The 21613-nt window shown below is 47.0% G+C and overlaps 2 protein-coding genes across 6 annotated transcripts in view; one reads left to right on the top strand and one right to left on the bottom strand.

The window, feature by feature from the left end:
• The first annotated feature begins 144 nt into the window (after window positions 1-144).
• Window positions 145-21613, top strand: part of LOC106610221 (zinc finger protein 827) — a 108601-nt gene continuing 87132 nt past the window's right edge. For 2 of the 5 annotated variants that reach the window (XM_082974169.1, XM_082974170.1), the window contains exon 1: window positions 146-468. In XM_082974169.1, coding sequence (XP_082830295.1) covers window positions 426-468 — 43 coding nt within the window. In that variant the 5' untranslated portion in view covers window positions 146-425. Of the gene's footprint in view, window positions 469-21613 lie in introns of all 5 variants that reach the window. The other 3 variants (XM_082974171.1, XM_082974168.1, XM_082974172.1) reach the window with 3 other exon arrangements.
• On the bottom strand, window positions 2759-21281 carry LOC145878534 (uncharacterized; the record flags this gene model as incomplete). The annotated part of the gene is made up of 6 exons (XM_082973834.1): window positions 2759-2785; window positions 5653-5779; window positions 19526-19621; window positions 19656-19777; window positions 19908-20090; window positions 21039-21281. Coding segments are annotated over 6 exons (798 nt in total), but the record flags the coding sequence as incomplete, so codon positions are not given.

The following is a 21613-nucleotide window of genomic DNA, read 5'->3' as shown; positions in this document are numbered from 1 at the left end:
AATAAATGTTACAAAAAAAATATGTAGGGGTTTCGCAGTCAGCAATACACCCTGTAAGCTTGGGGGCACCTTGTCCGTTTCTACGCTGCTATCGCGGGCGAGCTCCTCTAGAGCGTGTGTGCGAGCTAGTGTGTGTGAGCGAGTGTGTGTGTCTGCTCTGCTGTTGCTGCCCTTTGATCCCTGCATTAGTGTTAGTTAGGGGCTCGGAGACACACTTACAGAGAGCAGCCATAGTCAAGACACGGCAACAACAACAGCACAGAACCCTCCTCCTGTGGTCCTATACCCAACAATACACTTTAAACCGCGAGGACAAGCCAGGTATACAGTCCCTGCCATCACTCTCGCGTACAATCTCAATGGGAAAAAACCTTTTTTCTTCTTATCCCTAAAACAAGGAGGAGAATGTGACAAAAAGGGGGAAAATGCCAAGGAGGAAGCAGGAGCAACCCAAACGCCTGCCTTCACGTAAGTCGTTTGCTGGTTTTGAGCTATTTTAATGGGTCTTCGTGTGTTTTGCGCAGTAGTTTAGGGTTAAAGAGGTGAAACAGACAAAGACACGGCGTAGGTTATTTCTCCTTTTTTAGGTCTGAGCAAGGCAGCCATGTTGTTGGCGATGAGGAACGTTAGCTAGCCAGCGAGTGCATGAGCTGTACGTGGCTTTAATCGAGTATAATCGATAAAGGTCCCCTTTCCCCTAAAGGTTGCGGTCAGATAGCTTGTGTATCGGTTGTATATGGTATAATGTCTGAGCGTTTTCGTTTATCTGTCGGTGCGAGCGAGTCTCTTTCGGGGGAGAAAGGGGAGGATCTGAGAATCTGGCCGCAATAAAATGAAGGGTCAGTCGGATCAGACAAGCCAGACTCGGGGCTAACCATGCCTCAGTGTTCCTGGTAATAGCGCTATCTAGCAACGCTCGGTAGCTAACTTCACATTTCTGTTAATATAAACGTCTAACTTTCTCTCTCACCACTCAAAACGGGTGTATTGGTTCCCTCGGTAGGCGCTCGCTCTGCTTTTACGTCGAGTTCTTGAAAGTGTGGAGATCATTTTTTGTTGTTGAAGCAGAGGTATTTTCTTCCGCCCAGTTCAGCGAGGTTCATGTCTGCATGCAGGCTATGTCAAAGCCATGGTCGGTCACCTGAAGTTCAGTTTTTTTCCCTTCCCTTTGCAGCCATTCATTGCAGACAGACTACGATCAATAACGCGGGCTAGATAGGCGAAATGGCACTTTCCCCATTTCTCGTTATGTCGTTACTCCGAATGTACATCAGAATGTGCGATGTTGGTATATATATATTGTTCATTTGACCCTGTGTAGCTTGGATCTTTAGATTGTGCTTTTATCAGTCCAATAATGAAAAGCTGCAATGACACACTTCGGCCGCTAGAGGATGACTTCTAGGTAGAATGTGTGGATAAAATGATCACAGAGGAATTGGCTTCGTGTGGCAATTTCCCCTGCTGTAGTGCAATGTCCTGAAGACCTGCGTAAGAACATGGCTTAATGAGTTATATTGGTATGCAAATGTAATTAATCTCATAAATCAATGATGACTTAATGAATGTACCATAATGACAGTGTAGTCTTTCTTAAATGTCAAACAATGCAAGTGTTCAGTCCTATTACTAGCTGTGATCAAAACGGGGATTTGTATACTTTGTTGTGTAAAGTATACAAAATGTGAAAACAGTGCAGTAAATGTCAAATTAGCGTTTGTAGTGCCATAGTGTGAGCTATTCGTGTCCAATCTTTCCACGTGTGAGTATTTAGGCTACTACAAACCTCCACATACCCAGTCACAAAACATCCCCAAAATAAGACCGTTCTCTCCTCATCCACTGGTACAGCGCTCAGGTGTTTGACCCACAGTTGAACTTGGGAAATTGCGTCGGGTTGGCTGGGTGAGAGAGCAGTAGTGAGAGAGTGATATTTGGACAGTAAGCTCTCACTCACATGTTACTTACGGCGAATGTACGTACCTACAAACGCCGCTGGAGTGGACGGAGCAGGTCATGCTCTGTAGCCTATAATGACATCAGTGGAGGCTGGTGGGAGGAGCTATAGGAGGACGGGCTCATTGTAATGGCTGCAATGGAATAAATAGAATGGTCAAACGTGGTTTCCATATGTTTGATTCCATTCCAGCCATTACAATGAACCCGTCCTCCTATATCTCCTCCCGCCAGCCTCCACTGACTGACGTACCATACAGTACCCTGGGGCTCCAACTATTTAGTTCTATTATATGGGTTAGGTCACATGTAAAACTCATTCCACGGAGGGTCTGTGGGTTTTCGCTCGTCCCTTGTTCTTGATTAAGGAATTAAGGTCACTGATTAGTAAGGAACTTCCCTCACCTGGTTGTCTAGGTCTTCACTGAAAGGAAAAACCAAAAACCAGCAGACACTAGGCCCCCCATGGAATGAGTTTGACACCCCTGGTTTAAGTAATGTTATAGACATGTTACATCATGTAATAGCCTATTGTATGCATCAATTACAGGATTTCATATAATAACGAAGAGAAAGCCTTTTCTCTTTAAGAAGTCGTGGCCAATATTTTACTTCTCCCCCCATTCAGTCACAAAACTGATACAGGACAACCTTTATTTATTCTGTATAGGTTTTCCTCCCACACTGACTGGAAGTCAGTGCCACTTCACCTCATTGGCTGACTGTCTGTTTGTTTTCATTGTTCAGCTAACAACACCTACACCGATTGGTCACGTGCCAGGAACAAGCACAATATTGAAGTTCAGATGTCTGCATCTGTACTGAGGCCCTGTGGTGAAAAGAGCACGAATACACATATCCTTTAAACTACTGAAGGTGCTTTATTTTAGCCCAGACACATGCAGGTCTAGATATTTGGGGTTGTGTACTCTGCTTTGTGCTCTGTGCAGGCCAAGCGTCATGCTGTGTATATTAGCATACATGGCGTGTGAGAGAGGGTACACACACATACTCACAAGCTGGCCATGGAGGTCACAGTACAGTACAGCGCCCTCACTCAGACAAGTGAACATGACCTTTGGCGCCACAATGAAAACGGACACTCTTTATGATTTTGGTACGCGCATGATTATGTATGTTGAATTCTATTGGCCGATTTACTTACAGTAAATATTGACGGTAAAATTATCACTTGGATAAAGCATAGAGATTTTTACATGTAAAAGTAGTACCCTTTTATTTACTTGTAGATTATGCTGGAGGTCGCTTTTGAAATATTGTCAACGCAAGCAGCATTCTTTCAGGCCCAGAGGTTTCTAGGTCATTGGTCATACTTATGTTATGTCACCAAATATTACTTCTAAAACCTCTCTCTACTCTTGATCATTTTGCAACCATTCTGAATTAGCTTTAGGCTATAGGGCCTATCTGCTGAATAAATGTCGAAGTAGGCTTAAACTCAAGATATGGATACGAATTGTAAGCTAAAAATAAACGAGAGAGAGAGAGACCCGATCATGAATGGCAAAAGGTCAGGGGCACTGGGAGAGCGAGAGAGGGAGACATTTTCTCCTCTCCCTGTCTCCTCCTCTGCTGGTTCCTCAGGTTATCTGCATTTGAAATGGAGGGATTTTAGCCCCTGCCTCTACCCGACCGACCGAGTGCTCTTCTCCTTTCCTCCTCACCACCAGCCAATGGCTGGGTGGTTCTGTACCTTACTGTAATGGCGGGTCACTGGCGCCCTTCCACTTTCTATGATTATAATGACCTTGGCGGGGCCGGGGCTTGAAAACATTGGATTAAGGGGAAAGGAAAATGAGGGGAGGTTTCCATTTTGCTCTTGGCATCAAATTTGTGGGGAATTTCTGCCAAGAATCCCCCTCCGCCACTTTCCACCACCCCTCAACTTGACGGGGCGCGGGCTCTCATGGACCGCGGTGTCTGCCGACTGGAGCTGAAGCGAATAATGATACACAGGCTTTCACTTAGAAATGAATTAAAGGGCAGGAGGAAGGTGGTGGGATGCCTCCTTTAGCAGCGCTTACATAGAGGGGAGTTTGAGACCCGCCGCATTCAACACCATTCAGATTCAGTGGGTAGGCCTAAAACTGGCCCCATTCAGGCTCTCCGTGACTTGATGGAGAATTGAATGGATAGTAATTGGGAGGCCGCTACAGCGGTTGATCTTAAATGAAAGTTGGTGGGGTAATCTTAAATGAAAGTTGGTGGGGTAAGTTAACTTTATAATGGGCCTGGTTCCAGAGAAGCTTCTGGGGTTTGATCAATACACATTTAAAATGTGTTGTTGCTTTCTGCGTCAAACAGGTAGGCTGGCTGGCAATACCAAGGCCTGCAGGTATTGTCAGGATTCCAATGGGCATCCACTAAGGTTGGGCGGTATGCAGATTTTCACACTGTCATACCGTTCCTGTACCAACCATTACCGAGTCAAAATATATAGGCAGCTTATGGTAGAGCAAATTAACATTCAATTCTCTGGCAACAGCTCTGGTGGACATTCCTGCAGTCAGCATGCCAATTTCATGCTCCCTCAAAACGTGTGGCATTGTGTTGTATGACAAAACTGCACATTTTAAAGTTGTATTTGATTGTCCCCAGCACAAGGTGCACCTGTGTAATGATCATGTTGTTTAACCAGCTTCTTGATATGTCAGGTGGATGGATTATCTTGGGAAAGGAGAAATTCTCAATAACAGGAATGTAAATAAATTTGTGTACAACATTTGAGAGAAATCAGCTTTTTGTGCATATGGAACATTTCTGTGATTTTTATTTCATCTCATGAAGCATGGGACCAACACTTTACACGTTAATATTTTTGTTCAGTGCATATTTAACTTACCGTTATAAACAGTGGCGTAGCATGCATCCCCCAACCCTCAAACATTGAAAAAAATAGATATTGTTAATTTTTTTTGAGGTATTGAAAATCATTCGGCGGTATTTCAAAATACCCCAGTGTATGGTATAAATGGTATATCGCCCAAGCCTAGCATCCACTGAGAATCCCTCCAATTCATTCAGAATGCTCTTTTGAATCAAGGTTGTCAATGAGGTGACACTTCATTTAATTTCCAATGCCCTGAGTAATTACAAAAACATGTCTGATAAGCAACTCGCTTCACAATAACTTCAGGGGGCTACTTGTGAGTAATTAACTCTGTTTTGGACACACTTTTCATCAAGTGTCATACTCACTAGAGGTACTAAGCAGGTAATTTAAGCTAGGATTTCTTCATGCCCAACAAAAGGGACTCAGGGAAGCATAATATGCAAATCTTCTAAAGTAATTATTTAGGGATGTCCATTGCCTTCCCCCATAATACTTATTCAGTTAGGCTTAATTAGAGCGGTTTCTTGACAAAGATCCAGGGATGACTTCCCCACCTGATTGTCGTCCATGACACTTGATCTGGTCTCTCTCGAACGACGTCTTCAGCGTGCCCTCTGTATTTTACATTGACCTAATTTAACAGAGAACAAATGAAAGGTCCACCATGTCCACTAGGAGGCATAAAAATATATCACAAAAGTTACCAGCAATCTGTTCCACACAGTACCTACCTGGTCTCAATCAACCCCCCCCCCCCTTCCTACTCCTCTGTGTGGAATGGAAGTGCCTTAGCCTTGGTAACGATTTTCTCCATGTTGACAAGCCACAACAGGGAGATGTACAGCTTCGGAGAGCAGCCCTTTGGCTAGGACGTAGCCCCGGTACTGAGTAATACCAATCTCACAGGAGTAGCACAGGCTCTCAGTTGGCCGCAGTTCATAAGGAACTGCGAACAGCTCGCTGGTGCAGCTGGGAAAGACAGAGGGGAAGAGAGAGGGAGAGTACTGGTGGTGGTGGGGAAGCTGCTAAGAGCTCTGGGCGGTTTTCTCTGTTGTACCACACAAAGTGCATCTAGGGCCCTGCAGGACAGGCCTTTAACAGGCGTGAGGGATGTAGAGATATAGAGAACGAGAGAGAGGAGGGAGGTCTGGGGAGCAGGAAGCTCTAGTCGGCCAGTCGTGCCAGACTGCTGCCTCTGCTTCTAAACAGGGATGTGATTTATTATCGAGGCTCATTTCACTCTTAAAAGAGAGATGGAAATGACATCGCAGAGAATTAGAGAGGTCTCCTCAATTGTCTCTGAGAAGAAAGCCATAGCTGTAGGCGTGGGGATATTTCGGAGCATGTGGTACGCGTCTAACTGGTGCGTGAAATCAGAGGAGGGTTTTTGCTTAGGTTGGCATAGATTTTTCTTTCCTTTGGTGGTGAGGCCTTTTTAGTTTAGATAGTGGATACTGATTCGGTCACTGCGTTTGATGGCCCTTGCCAAGGGGCCAGTCTTGGTTGCCCTGTATAACCAAATAACTACACTCCACTCTCTATGTTGCCAGGTTTGAAATACATGGTAATTTTATGTAGCTCTACTGTCTTGATGTATCTTGTTGTTAGGGGGGCTTAGAATGGCTCTCGTCCAACAGGCTGATCTTGTCGCCCTGGCGGAGAGCACTCTAGCACGGCGGAGTGCTAATGTCATGACCTCACTTCCTGTGTGGGTGGAAGAGAGACCAGGAGGCCCCCACACTTGCCAGGCTCTTTCTTGTTAGCCTTTGGCAGCAGCAGCCAGGCAAACTCTGTCCTCTCTGGTCTGGAAGTCAGTACTAGGCTTAGGCAGTATCCAGATTTTCATACCATCATACTGTTCTTCTGCCATCCTGGGATTTACGATGTCACGGCATAGCACACAAGGGGGCGCTAAAAACTTGTGCTAACAGAATTAGCACAAGTAATAGCAAAGTCACATAGATGCTTTTAGCTGAATGCTAACAAGCGAAAACGGACAAACTAATTGCAAAGACAGGAAAATCCAGCTCATAAAGTTATACAAGCACGCTACCAAATGTCATTTTTGGTGAGTGGGTACAAGTGAAACTGAACAAGAGAAATTGTGCAAATGAAAAAGTTGTGATGCATGCTTATTTGAAGGAAGAACAGCATGTGTACACAAAGCAGGGGGGGGGGGGGAGAGAAAAAAACGGTACTAGGAAGCACAGGGAAAAAATAGCAGCTGAACAGAATTCACCAAGAAATCTTTGACTTCTCAAACACGGCAGAAAGCCGTTATAAGGTATCTGATGGCAAACATTTAGTAGTGAATTGCATACAAGATGAACTTCCTCACCTCGTGCGGCACACAACAGAGGCGGTGTCTAGGCTTGACAGTTCATGCAGCTTTAGTATTCTGATCATAGAGTTCTGATCATGGAATTCCCAACACGTCATGCGTCTACACCTACATTTAAATGTGTCCAGATTCCCTTTTCTCGCGCTATATTCATATGCCAGTATGCATTCTACAAATGGTGGAATAGGCTAAATATGATAGTAACTAGTATGATAGTAACTAGCCAGCTAACCTCTGTAGCTAGCCAGCAAGCAACGCTAAAGAGATTGCAAATGGGTTAGCATAACTCTAGCCAAACAAAAAAATGTTTTCCTAAAGATTAGCTGGCAAGCATTTGAGTCCAGCAAACACGTTCCACACATTTCCTCCTACGTTTATAATGAAAAGGTGCCTCTCGGTCCCAAAACACACGTTTTCTGGAGACTTGTGGTAGGAGTGCTGATGACGTCGCCCACTGTATGCGCTTCGGTGGCCTGACTGCGTCCAGACTGAGGAGAAATCCACACACAATGCAGCCCTGACCACCTCCTGAAGTGGTCAGACAGATCTGAACACAATCACACCACAAAACCACTTTTGTGCATCTAGACCCATCTATTCAATGTGATCTTCACATTCTGATAGCAGAAGTCACATGTAAGTGTCAAGTGTAGACACGACCAGAGACTCGCCGATAGATATCAAACGCTATGGACTCACCAGCTCCCACTTTCTCCCGTTGTGCTATTTACAAACACATGACAGTCTGAACTGTTCTGGGGAACTATGGGAACCTTCATAATGTAAAATAATGTGACCGGTGAAATGAAGAACACAATCTGCTTTTTCTCCTAACGTATTGCACTCCTAACGTATTTGACCGCATGTATTAACTTAAAAAGTAGCTACAAATATTCACATTTATTTTTAAACTTCAAAGACACCGTTTTGACGGTATTGGAAAAACTATCCCGTGGCTTTTTCCAAATACCCCGGTGTACGGTATGTACGGTATACTGCCCAAGCCTAGTCAGTACCTCTTTCCACAACACTGTACTGTACAGTTAGGTTGAGCAGCGAAGAGCGAGACTGCCACACTAATTCGTTTAACTAGCCAGGCTAACAGCTGTGTCTGGCTGCTTTGTGGGGGGTTTTGGGGCCTTGATTGGGGCCGTTTCATTGCCGCGGGGAGATTCAAAGTGCCAGGAACGAACGAGGCAGGACAGAGGGACCGAGGCAGTCAGGCCAGGCAGATGCAGAGTAGTGGAACCACACGGTATGTAAGGCTCTCAAGGGAAACAATATATCACATCCACACCCAGAGAGAGTGGAAGCGTTTGGCTGTGTTACAACAAAGCACCACTCCAGACCAGATAAGTTAAATTCATTGACGTGAAGTCATCTCTGTGAAAGCCATTGTCAGTGGCGGGCGGGGCGAGTGGAGGTTATTTACGACGCTGAAACGCAGGTGAGTACCTGGCGCTGATGGTTCTGTGGCTGCCACGTGCGGAGAATGCCCTTCCATTTGGCACAATGCAGATGAGCTTCACCACGTCTTCTGAGTGAACCGCTGTGACCTTGAGGTAGAGAGGCTCAGGTTCTCTAGCGTTATCCCATTGTGGTCTAAACAAGTGCGTTTTGCTGTCTGATTCGTCCTCATCGCGGTAACGAGATTATTATTATTATTGGCCGTCTAGTACTAGACGAATATCATTCATCATGACGGCTAAGACGTTCTAATTAGCCAGATATCTCGTCATCAACAAAATGGAGACAAATGCCCCCAAAAATCTGGAAATCAGGATAGCTTCTAAAAACCTTTTGGTGAGTTGATAATGAACAGGGTTTAGTTGGACTGATCTGTCAGTGATTGCCTCTTTCCGTTCCTGAGTTCCCGGTGTGTTCTCAATGGACAAGTCAGTCAGTTGTTGGTTCAGATTGTTAGGACTGCATCCCCAAATGCCACCCTATTCCCTACATGGGTCTTAGTCCAAGGTAGTGCACTATATAGGGAATAGGGTGCCATTTGGGACACATCCTAGGTCATTAATCCCTGCACTCTACGGGGAGTGGTCAGCACCAGATGTATTGACACTTCCTACCAGAAGGTTTTCTAGATTAGCGACAAATCCTCCCTGAAAAAAAAAAAATGCTTAAAAACCTAATTTGGCACGCACAGCCAGACTTTGTGTTCGTCAACTCTGGGCCAAAGGAAGCATCCCAGCAATCCCTCCCTCTTCTTTTCCCTCTCCTTCTGGTCCTTTGGCCAGAAACCGCCTCATCCTTTTTTGGCGGAAGTACATTTTGTTGTTCTCGTGTAGCATCTCTTGTGAGAGCCAGTGGATTGACCTCGATGACCCTCCCAGTCAGTGATGAGGTCTTCAGAAACAAGACCGCTCCAACCCACTGTAACCGGAGGGTGATGGTTGTGATGGAGTGATGGTTGTCATAGCGATCGTTACGCCGCAGAGAACGGCCTCTCTCACGGGTGAAAGACAACGACAAGGCTTTGAATGCTGCAGCTTTCAGGTCACAACCTGGTTATGACGGATGTGGATGGAACCAGAAAAGGCTGGATGGATATGGATGCAGTGCACACAAGACAAACAACAGACGTACATCAATGTCTGGTCTGTATAGATTTCAGGTCAGGATTTGAGATCGACATTATCTGCCACGCAGGACATGTCTTTTATACCTTGAAAGCGAGAAAAGGCGAGATGGGTATTGGTCTGTGTTCCAAATGGCATTCAATTGGCCAAAAGTAGTGCACTATGTAGGGAATAGGGTGCCATTTCGGATGTAGCCTAGGTGTGACGGGGAGCAGCGGAGGGCGAACAATGCCTCTTCATTCCCACTGGCTGCCCTGGCCAGGCGTTTTAACATGGAGATTGGAAACAGAAACAGCTCCCCCCCACCTCTTCCTCCCCTGGACCTGCATGCAAATGAAGGTTAGCCTCTCCTGCTGTGCCACTGCGATTCTTCCATCTTTTTTTTCTCTCCCTTTTTCTAATGGACGCAAACTGGCTCTGGCTCCCCCCTACACCACTATTCCTAGGGAAGAGGAAGAAGGGACCGGGACCAATCCTGATTAGTGTCCCTGTCCTGAGTGACAGGCTAGAATCCAAGCAGGCACTGCCTCAGGCGCCTCTGCCAAACTGCTGTCAACCCAATACCACCATAGAAAAAGCCATATTTTTTTCGATTCATTCGCCCCCCCCAGCTCTCTATCGCTCAGCTCTTCACTCCATGCTCACTCGCTCTCCCCAGCTCTCTCATACACACAGACACACATAGTCTCTCTCTTACACACACATGGTGCCTCTCTCTCACACTGTCTCTTACACCCACAGTCAGTAACACACACAGTTTCTCTTTCTCACACACTTTCTCACAACCACCCACCATCTCTCTCTTTCTCTCTCTCTCTCTCTCTCTCTCTCTCTCTGGGGGTGACTGGCTGCTGTAGTGGGACCGGTCGACCGTGTTCTTGTGCCAGTGGGCTCAGTGTGATTTACGCTGGCTGGCTGGAGGACCGCCCCCCTCCCCATTGTGCCCCCCCCCCGTCTCATACCGTATGGCCCATACACACACTGCGCTCTGCTCTCTCACTCCTCTCTGTGTCTAAGTGGGCAGCCTGCCCCTCAGTGTGTGTGCCAGAATGTGACGTACTAGTGGTGCTAGCTATATTAGCGTCATTGTGCTACTTAGAGTAAGCCCACCTCTTAGGGTCGTCACTAGTTACTACAGCCACAAAGTCCTAATTATGGCTAAACCCTGCCTATTTCTACAATGTATCTTCTTAAAATATGATTTAAACCTAACCTTAACCACACTGCTAATCTTACGCCTAGCCTTAACCTTAAATTAATACCAAAAAGCTCATGCTTGTTTTCATGAAATTATATAGCCAATTTTGACTTTGTGGCTGTGGTAACTAGTGACAGCCACCTCTTAGTTCTTGACGTCAGTCCTCCTGTTTTACCATTCACAGGGCTGTATCGGTTCTGTTCTGGAACAGTGGTGTGTCGTGGCACACGTATCTACTACAGGAACGTCTTGGCAAATTACCCTCAGTCATGATACCAAATTTATGGGATGGATGCTGGCAAGGTTCCCCTTTAGTAATTATTTATAGTCCTACGTTTGAGTGTAATGAAGTGTTCACATACTGTACATAGGAACTCTACAGTAATATCGTACTGTAGCCTAAATGTAGGGTTTACTGTGTTTTTGGAACAGTGAGTGAACTGTACTTAGGGCTGTTACGGTGACCGTATTAACGCCACACCGGCATTCATGATTCATAACCGCAGTCACATTCCACGTGACCGTTGAGTCACGGTAATCTCCTCTTATGCACTCTGGTGATGAGTTGGTAGTACCCAACTCACTAACGATCATCAGGTTGCTAATCAAATCAAAATCAAATTATATTTGTCACATGCGCCGACTACAACAGGTGTAGACCTTACAGTGAAATGCTTACTTACAAGCCTTTAACCAACAATGCAGTTTTAAGAAGAATACCCCCAAAAAATAAGAAATTAAAGTAACAAATAATTAAAGAGTAGCAGTAAAATAACAATAGTGAGGCTCTTTACAGGGGGTACCGGTACAGAGTCAATGTGTGGGGTCACCGGTGTTGAGGTAATGGAGGTAATATGTACATGTAGGTAGAGTTATTAAAGTGACTATGCATAGATAATAAACAGAGTAGCAGCAGTGTAAAAGGGGGGTGGGGGAGGGGGTGCAATGAAAATTGTCTGGGTAGCCATTTAATTAGATGTTCAGGAGTCTTATGCCTTGGGGGTAGAAGCTGTTTAGAAGCCTCTTGGACCTAGACTTGGCGCTCCGGTACCGCTTGCCGTGCTGTAGCAGAGAGAACAGTCTGACTAGTTTTTTAGGGCCTTCCTCTGACACCACCTGGTATAGAGGTCCTGGATGGCAGGAAGCTTGGCCCCAGTGATGTAATGGGCTGTACGCACTACCCTTTGTAGTGCCTTGCGGTCAGAGACCGAGCAGTTGCCATACCAGGCAGGGATGCAACCAGTCAGGATGCTCTCGATGGTGTAGCTGTAGAACCTTTTGAGGATTTGAGGACCCATGCCAAATCTTTTCAGTCTCCTGAGGGGGAATAGGTTTTGCCGTGTCCTCTTGACGACTGTCTTGGTTTTTGGTGATGTGGACACCAAGGAACTTGAAGCTCCCAAATTGCTCCACTACAGCCCCGTTGATGAGAATGGGGGCGTGCTCGGTCCTCCTTTTCCTGTAGTCCACAATCATCTGCTTTGTCTTGATCATGTTGGGGGAGAGGTTGTTGTCCTGGCACCACACGGCCAGGTTGCTGAGCTCTTCCCTATAGGCTGTCTCGTTGTTGTCGGTGATCAGGCCTACCACTGTTGTGTCATCTGCAAACTTAATGATGGTGTTGGAGTTGTGCCTGGCCTGCTACTCAGAGCTCTATTGTCCCTCCATCAGGTCCTAATGGCCTGGTACTCAGGGCTCTATTGTCTCTCCATCAGGTCCTAATGGCCTGGTACTCAGGGCTCTGTTGTCCCTCCATCAGGTCCTAATGGCCTGGTACTCAGGGCTCTGTTGTCCCTCCATCAGGTCCTAATGGCCTGGTACTCAGGGCTCTGTTGTCCCTCCATCAGGTCCTAATGGCCTGGTACTCAGGGCTCTGTTGTCCCTCCATCAGGTCCTAATGGCCTGGTACTCAGGGCTCTGTTGTCCCTCCATCAGGTCCTAATGGCCTGGTACTCAGGGCTCTATTGTCTCTCCATCAGGTCCTAATGGCCTGGTACTCAGGGCTCTGTTGTCCCTCCATCAGGTCCTAATGGCCTGGTACTCAGGGCTCTGTTGTCCCTCCATCAGGTCCTAATGGCCTGGTACTCAGGGCTCTGTTGTCCCTCCATCAAGTCCTACTGGCCTGGTACTCAGGGCTTTATTGTCCCTCCATCAGGTCCTAATGGTCTGGTACTCAGGGCTCTAGTGTCCCTCCATCAGGTCCTAATGATCTGGTACTCAGGGCACTATTGTCTCTCCATCAGGTCCTAATGGCCTGGTACTCAGGGCTTTATTGTCCCTCCATCAGGTCCTAATGGTCTGGTACTCAGGGCTCTAGTGTCCCTCCATCAGGTCCTAATGATCTGGTACTCAGGGCACTATTGCCCCTCCATCAGGTCCTAATGGCCTGCTAGTTTCTGCAAATGCCTATATATGACCTGTTGCGCAGAGAGAGGCTGCTTGCTTCTCAAACAGTAGTTGATGCGTGGCGTGAAATAATCAAATCCAAAGTTTATTGGTCACGTACACAGATCTGCAGATGTTATCGCTGGTGCAGCGAAATGCTTGTGTTTCTAGCTCCAATAGTGCAGTAATACCTAGCTATAATAATAATAAAACTAAGAATTATAATTAAAAAAATACACACATAATCCAGAAAAAATCTAAATGAAGAAATACAAATAAATAAGTGTTCTTCTAGGCCAGACGTTTCTATATGTGGTCCCGTGTGAAGGCAGAGTTTTGATAGCTGCCACTAAAAAGAGGAGGATCCCAGCTGCTACTATATGTATTTCTCAGCTGTGCTATGAAACCGGAGTAGCCTACCCGGCATGATTGGAAAAACGAACTGCGGGAAGTGGCTCCCATTCGCTATTCGAGTGCATATCGACTGCCCCTGTTCCTGCCCATTTGATAATGGGCCATTCTAAATCAAAACAAATTTTACATATTAGTAAAGACCAGACTAAATTGAGAATAGTCTGATGGATGAAAATATGATCACTTGATGAGAACAGCTGTGCAGCCTGAGGCAAGGAACAGAGAGCACGCTTTTAAAAAATACTTTTTCAAATCATCAATAGCCTATAGTCGCATCATGCAGCCCATATATGTTTTGATTTCTAAGACATTCTAATGTTTGTATCGTTCACAACTAAAGTTGACAAATAACTCTAAATCTAGTGTATAGGACCTGTTTTAAATGATCCCTTTATGATCAACATAGCCACTTCATATGTGCACTCGCCCCGGAATGGGAAAAATCTTCTTTCTATTTTATTCAGCAAAGTTAAATGATATTCTTCTTATTATTTTCGATTATATGATTTTATAGTAAGCGTATATTGTCTGCTAACTGAACTAGCCTACAGACTATGGCATGGTGCCTAGCCAGATAACATACAGTACACCAACTCATATTCTGCTCTACTGAAATACATTTTCTTCATATCATCATGTTTCTTTAAACCCGCCTTTAAATAAATAATAGATTTATTGTGATGGTGTACATTAAATTGATTTATTAGACCTTTTTAAATGTTGATGTTCCCAAGGCACTCATCAGTCTCCATGCTGGAGGCCTGGAGATACTAAATGTGTTTATGGTAATTAACGGTCAATTACCGTGAGACCGACAGTCATTTGCGTGACAATAACCGTCTGACAAAATGGCATGACCGCCGCAGCTCTAACTGTGCTCCAATAACCTACATAGCCTACATACAGCTAGTATCTATGATTGGTGACATAGTGAGGATACCAAGGGAATGTCAGTGTATTGTGGACATTATTCTTAGCACTGTGACAGCTGTAACGAGACACAATTATTCCCATTGATTTACATCTAAAAGCTAGTTGTCCGTCAACCTCTGAGAAATAGGCCTTGCTTTGTGGCGGTTGCCAAATCTGAGGCAACTTTGGACTGAAGTACACTGAAACTGTTGTTTTCACCTGAGAGAAGTAACCTAGGACTGGCCTATATCAAAATGGGCTATCTACCAAATATGCAAGTGGAAGTAAAAGTATAGCCTAGTCTATGTAGCCCACCTGGGCTGGGTTTCCCAAAAGCATCGTAGCACTAAGATCATATTTTGTCCTATTAGTTTCTTAGAGCTACGATGCTTTTGGGAAATCCAGCCCTGACCTCTTTTCAATGCTATCCACTGGTTGTAGTTTCTATGACAACTTTATCCTATCAACTGTCCTTGTGACCTCTTTCAATATTATGCAAATGTGGTATTAAGCGTCATAATGTATCCTTGTCTTATAGCTTTCACTTTTGTACTACTGCTACTTTTTATGGTTCACCATGGTAATGTTTAGGCTGAATCAGGGTATAAAATGTACTTTTTGGTCCACCAGCCACTCACATTTTTTTACCAGCCAAAATATCCCCCCCTGGCTAATGACACCAACAAAACACAAAAGAATCAGGGAGCATGCTTTGTAATGTTTCTAAAACAGTAAATGTATTACTAGTAAGAAGTTGTGTTATATTAACCAAAATATCACATTTCACCTGTCCTTTTAAGGGCGGGAATAAGCTACATAGTGGAGTTCTTTGACTTTGTGCCATATTAATTTACCAGCTATGAAACAAAACTGCAGAAATACTTTGAAATAAGCTACTGCAGCATTGCGTTTACTATAAATGTGATCATACATGACTATTTTTATTCACAAATGTGAGTGAAATTCCCGCACTGTGGATCCCTGACCACCCGCCAACGTGGCTGGTGAAATAGACATCTTACCCGCCACTGCCAAAATGTACCCGCATCTGGTAGGTGGCGGGTGTTACTTTTAGGCCCTGGGCTGAATGGTAAATTAAGAAATACCCTGTTAATTGCAATTACAGGCACTCTATGAGAACTGAGTAGCCTATTTCTGTAGTGAAACTGTGTGTTTCTCCCTAGCGGTTGTTTTGTGTGCTCTGAGGCGCTTTGATGCCACGTCTAAAATTACGTGTTGTTTCTGTAACATTAAAAAAAAAAAAAAATCTAAAAATGGACGGGAAAAATAAACGCGGGTGCAAAGGGCGCTCCATCTGCGCTGAGGAATTTCAGAGGTCTGGGGCCCTCGAGTCGACTCATTCTCTTCCAAGAACACTTCTCCTTCCTCTTTCACCTCTGGCACGAGGCCCGAAGTACCCACAAACTGCCGGGGCCAAGGCCAACAGTACACAGATGGTTATATGCTGCGCTACATTTCAATGCGACGGACAGAACCGAACCACAGACATTACTGTATAGCAGGGGTTGGCAACATGAGGCCCACGGGACAAAACCAGCCTTCAAAAGATTTTTGGGGGTCCCCTCAAAGTAAAAAAAAATTATTACAAAAATAAATAAAAAGACTGTAAAATCATCAGGAATTCGGCAAAAAATTGTTTAGTTTAGTAAATCTGTTCCCAAGTATTCCCACAAATAGAAAAATATATATATGATTGTCTCTAATAAAGGTATGAAATGATTGTATTTGAAAATAACAATCTCTTTTTGGGATGAGTTGTGGTCAATTAGCGGTGTACAAATGATTGTAATTATTTTTCGACAGCAAAGGCCGTGGCTGAATCTAGTTGCTGTATATAGCTTAGGCTAACAGCTACCCTGGATCCCGTTCCATGCTGAGAGTGTGATCGAGATCAGGGTTTCCCAACCTCTCAACCAAAACGTGCACCTAGGGGCGGCCTCGGGACCGAGTTTGTGGAAACCCTGGTCTAGGCTAACTCCTGAGCCACCATGATTGATGGGTTTTCCAGTTTCCACTTCCCCCATGTTATCTAGGTCAGAGACTGGAAACTGGAGTAGCCATTTTGGCTCTGACATGGGATAAAAGGTGATGGGTGTGTTTGTTGTTTAAGAATGGGTTATATACAGAGTTGTGTGTGGACATAAGCCTACTATAGGTGCAGATGATTTAGAGTATGGGCTTCTCTCTAACTCAGGCTGTTAAAAGCGCAGTTCTAGTTAAGTGCTGTATTTTTAAACTGGTAAATGCCTGGTGGTGCTCCCAGAACACTAAAGGGCATGAACCCTCTTGAGTTTGCCCACGCATCGCCATCCCTCTGAGCCTGGATCAGTGAGCCGCACTGAGAGCTGAATATCTCTGTCTTTATCTCTTTCAATCACTGATCTCAGACCAGTCTCTCACTCGCAGTCCCCTTGGGCTCTGGTCAACTGTAGTGCACTATAAAGGCAGTACACTATACAGGGAATAGGGTGCCATTTGGGAGGATTTATGACAAACAGCTGAAAAGTCAGTCAGTGACATGGTGCCTTTTGTAACGTGGGATGTATCGTGATAGATGCACTCTGACAATTATTTCAGCCTTTTCCTCAAAAGAAAAGGGGGGAAAATGTGCACTTAACATATTGATGTCCCGTATAAAGTCCTGCGACGGGCCAGTTCAGGCACAACCAGCTGGTTATATTTAGAGAGTCTGTGTTTTTATCACACACACACACACACACACACACACACACACACACACACACACACACACACACACACACACACACACACACACACACACACACACACACACACACACACACACACACACACAAGCGCTCAGTCTTTTTCCAACAGGACAAACTGAGAGTGAGGGCGAGACTGAAGAGAAGCGGAAGATGGAGAGAAAGACGTCCCAGTGAATGGAATTATCTTCCTCTCCGGGAGGGGGGGCTGACTGCTAGTCGTTTACAGCGACGTGAGCCTGCTGGTGGACAGGGCTAGCTGCTAGGGTCTCTCCCACCATATTGTCCTGCGCCGCACGCTAATAAGGCAGAAGCCCTGACTGCAGGGCACGCTCATTAGCATAGCCCGCGGACATGGCAGCCCCCGCCAGGGCTCAGCATGGACACTTAATTACCGCCATGGCTCCTTCTACACCCCGCCTCCTCACTACACTCACCCCTCCTCCCTCGTTTACACCTCTCCACTCTTCCCTCCTCGTACAGTGTACAACCTCTAACCCAGGCCATCAGCAGCCAGCCACTCCTAGTCACAGGAGAGCATGCTGGGATAGCCCAGATGTGGCTCAAGCTGTGCTGGCTGTGTGGTGTGTTCCGTAGCTGTGCAGGATTTAAATAGCCAGTCTGAGTGGTGGACTTGACCGTGGTCTTGAACCCACCCTCTTCATCTTTTACTTATGTCTCTCTCTGCCTCTCTCTCTCTCTCTCTCTCTCTCTCTCTCTCTCTCTCTCTCTCTCTCTGAGTCTCTCTCTCTCTCTGCCTCTCTCTCCGGGCCTCTCAAAGCTTCTTGGCATCATAGTGGCAGTATTGATGCTTCTACTCCAGACTTAATCGGCTAATGGCCTTCCTTCCTCCCCAGCCCGGGCCTGGAGGTCAGTAGAGCCATCTTGTATGCCTGGCTAAGTCACAGAATAGTTGCAGTGTGTCTGTTGGTAGCTAGGTGAAACCTCATGCAAGTCATGTGGTCTGGTGACCTACGGAACAACCCCCCCTACCCCCACCCCTCCTCCCCCAGCATCCTCCTCCGGCACAGGGATCATTGTGTCTGATGAGGCTGTCTGAAATCTGGTTGACTCCACTGTCTATCTGGCTGCAGTGACTGCACGGGCCCAGCACAGTAACACCGCTCCCTAGACAGTCCAGAACAACCACGTCAGCCAAAATATAACCCGCCATCATGTTCAAACACGGAGAGAGTTGACATGGGGCTGTCTTGTATACAGTAAGATGAGGAATAAGCTGTGATGTACTTCAGCTGTCATGAGGGTCTCTCTTGTCCCTCTCTTTAACTTGTATATTCTTCTTCCTCCAAACCTCTCAAAATAGATAGCTTGACCACTTCCTGGTAAATAAACCCACTACACAATCACATGAAGCAATGTTCCTCTTAGTTGGCAGTTACATCATCAGCTTTCAACTTGAACCAGGAAGCGGTGTTTTGTTAGCTAACCCAGTAGCGCAGACCGTCGCAGCAGTCTGTTCACCCATTCTCCCTGATATGTCGCTATACATCTCTGTCCTGGGAAGAATGCACACACACACACTGTATGCACACACACACACACACCCACACACACAGCACTGAATCACCCGGTTGTGTGTGTGTAGTGAGTGCTAACAGACCCGGACTGCTGAGTACCCTGCAGCTGTTTGTCTCAACATGCAAGTCATCCCCGCCATTACACCGCTAAATGGTTCTCTTTCACACTGAGCACGGCAAACAGACAGATGCTCTCTGCTTCTGACTTTCTCTGCCTTCCTCGCTCTCTGCCTTCCTCTCTCTCTCTGCCTCTTTCTCTTGCTGCCTCTCTCTCTCTCGCTGCCTCTCTCTCTCGCTGCCTCTCTCTCTCGCTGCCTCTCTCTCGCTGCCTCTCTCTCTCTCTCGCTGCCTCTCTCTCTCTCTCGCTGCCTCTCTCTCTCTCTCGCTGCCTCTCTCTCTCTCTCGCTGCCTCTCTCTCTCTCTCTCTCGCTCCCCCTCTCTCTCTCTCGCTCCCCCTCTCTCTCTCTCGCTCCCCCTCTCTCTCTCTCGCTGCCCCTCTCTCTCTCTCTCTCTCTCTCTCTCTCTCGCTGCCTCTCTCTCTCTCTCTCTCTCTCTCTCTCGCTGCCTCTCTCTCTCTCTCTCTCGCTGCCTCTCTCTCTCTCGCTGCCTCTCTCGCTGCCTCTCTCTCTCTCTCTCTCTCTCTCGCTGCCTCTCTCTCTCTCTCTCTCGCTGCCTCTCTCTCTCTCTCTCTCTCGCTGCCTCTCTCTCTCTCTTGCTGCCTCTCTCTCTCTCTCTCTCTCTCTCTCTCTCTCTCTCGCTGCCTCTCTCTCGCTCTCTCGCTGCCTCTCTCTCTCTCTCTCTCTCTCTCTCGCTGCCTCTCTCTCTCTCTCTCCCTCTCTCGCTGCCTCTCTCTCTCTCTCTCGCTGCCTCTCGCTCTCTCTCTCTCTCTCGCTGCCTCTTTCTCTCTCTCTCTCTCGCTCGCTGCCTCTCTCTGTCTCTCTCGCTCGCTCGCTGCCTCTCTCGCTCGCTGCCTCTCTCTCTCTCTCTCTCTCTCTGCCTCTCTCTCTCTCTCTCTGCCTCTCTCTCTCTCTCTCTCTGCCTCTCGCTCTCTCTCTCTCTGCCTCTCGCTCTCTCTCTCTCTCTGCCTCTCTCTCTCTCTCTCTCTCTCTCTGCCTCTCGCTCTCTCTCTCTCTCTCTCTGCCTCTCGCTCTCTCTCTCTCTCTCTCTCTCTCTCTCTCTCTCTCTGCCTCTCTCTCTCTCTCACTCTGCCTCTCGCTCTCTCTCTGCCTCTCGCTCTCTCTCTCTCTCTCTCTCTGCCTCTCGCTCTCTCTCTGCCTCTCGCTCTCTCTCTCTGCCTCTCGCTCTCGCTCTCTGCCTCTCGCTCTCTTCCTCTCGCTCTCTCTCTCTCTGCCTCTCGCTCTCTCTCTCTCTGTCTCTGCCTCTCGCTCTCTCTCACTCTCTCTCTGCCTCTCGCTCTCTCTCTCTCTGCCTCTTGCTCTCTCTCTGCCTCTCGCTCTCTCTCTCTGCCTCTCGCTCTCTCTCTCTCTGCCTCTCGCTCTCTCTCTCTCTCTCTCTGCCTCTCGCTCTCTCTCTCTCTCTCTCTCTGCCTCTCGCTCTCTCGCTCTCTCTCTCTCTGCCTCTCGCTCTCTCTCTCTCCCTCTCTCTCTCTGCCTCTCTCTCTCTCTCTCTCTGCCTCTCGATCTCTCTCTCTCTCTCTGCCTCTCGCTCTCTCTCTCTCTGCCTCTCGCTTGCTCTCTGCCTCTCGCTCGCTCTCTCTCTCTGCCTCTCGCTCGCTCTCTGCCTCTCGCTCTCTCTCGCTCTCTGCCTCTCGCTCGCTCTCTCTCTCTGCCGCTCGCTCTCTCTCTCTGCCGCTCTCTCTCTCTCTTCCGCTCGCTCTCTCTCTCGCTCTCTCTCTCTCTCTGCCTCTCGCTCTCTCTCTCTCTCTGCCTCTCGCTCTCTCTCTCTGTCTGCCTCTCACTCTCTCTCTCTCTCTGCCTCTCGCTCTCTGCCTCTCGCTCTCTGCTCTCGCTCTCTGCCTCTCGCTCTCTGCCTCTCGCTCTCTGCCTCTCGCTCGCTCTCTGCCTCTCGCTCGCTCTCTGCCTCTCGCTCTCTCTCGCTCTCTGCCTCTCGCTCGCTCGCTCTCTCTTTCTGCCTCTCTCTCGCTCTCTGCCTCTCGCTCGCTCGCTCTCTCTCTGCCGCTCGCTCGTCTCTCTCTCTGCCTCTCGCTCTCTCTCGCTCTCTGCCTCTCGCTCGCTCGTCTCTGCCACTCGCTCGTCTCTCTCTGCCGCTCGCTCGTCTCTCTCTGCCGCTCGCTCGTCTCTCTCTCTCTCTCTCTCTATGCCTCTCTCTCGCTCTCTCTGCCTCTCTGCTTCTTTCTCTGCCTCTCTCTGCTTCTCCTCGTTGCCTCATAGCAGCGCCATCAGTCTCATTCAGTCAGGGGCATTTTACGCTTTAGCTTCCCCAAGTCGTTGGACTGTAGGGTGTGTGTGTGTGTGTGTGTGTGTGTGTGTGTGTGTGTGTGTGTGTGTGTCAAATCAAATTTTATTTCACATGCTTTGTAAACAACAGGTGTAGACTAACAATGAAATATGTGCTTACAGGCCCTTCCCAACAATGCAGAGAGAGAAAAAAAAGCGATAATAACACGAGGAATAAATGCACAATGAGTAACGATAACTTGGCTTTATACAACTTTGTAGAGCCTTCCTCTGACACCGCCTGCTATAGAGGTCCTGGA

This window comes from Salmo salar, chromosome 04 (genome assembly GCF_965601325.2).
Source record: "Salmo salar chromosome 04, fSalSal1, whole genome shotgun sequence".
NCBI classification, from domain to species: Eukaryota; Metazoa; Chordata; class Actinopteri; order Salmoniformes; family Salmonidae; genus Salmo; species Salmo salar.
Note: the sequence above shows the minus strand (reverse complement) of the source record. Positions and strands in the feature narration are given on the sequence as shown.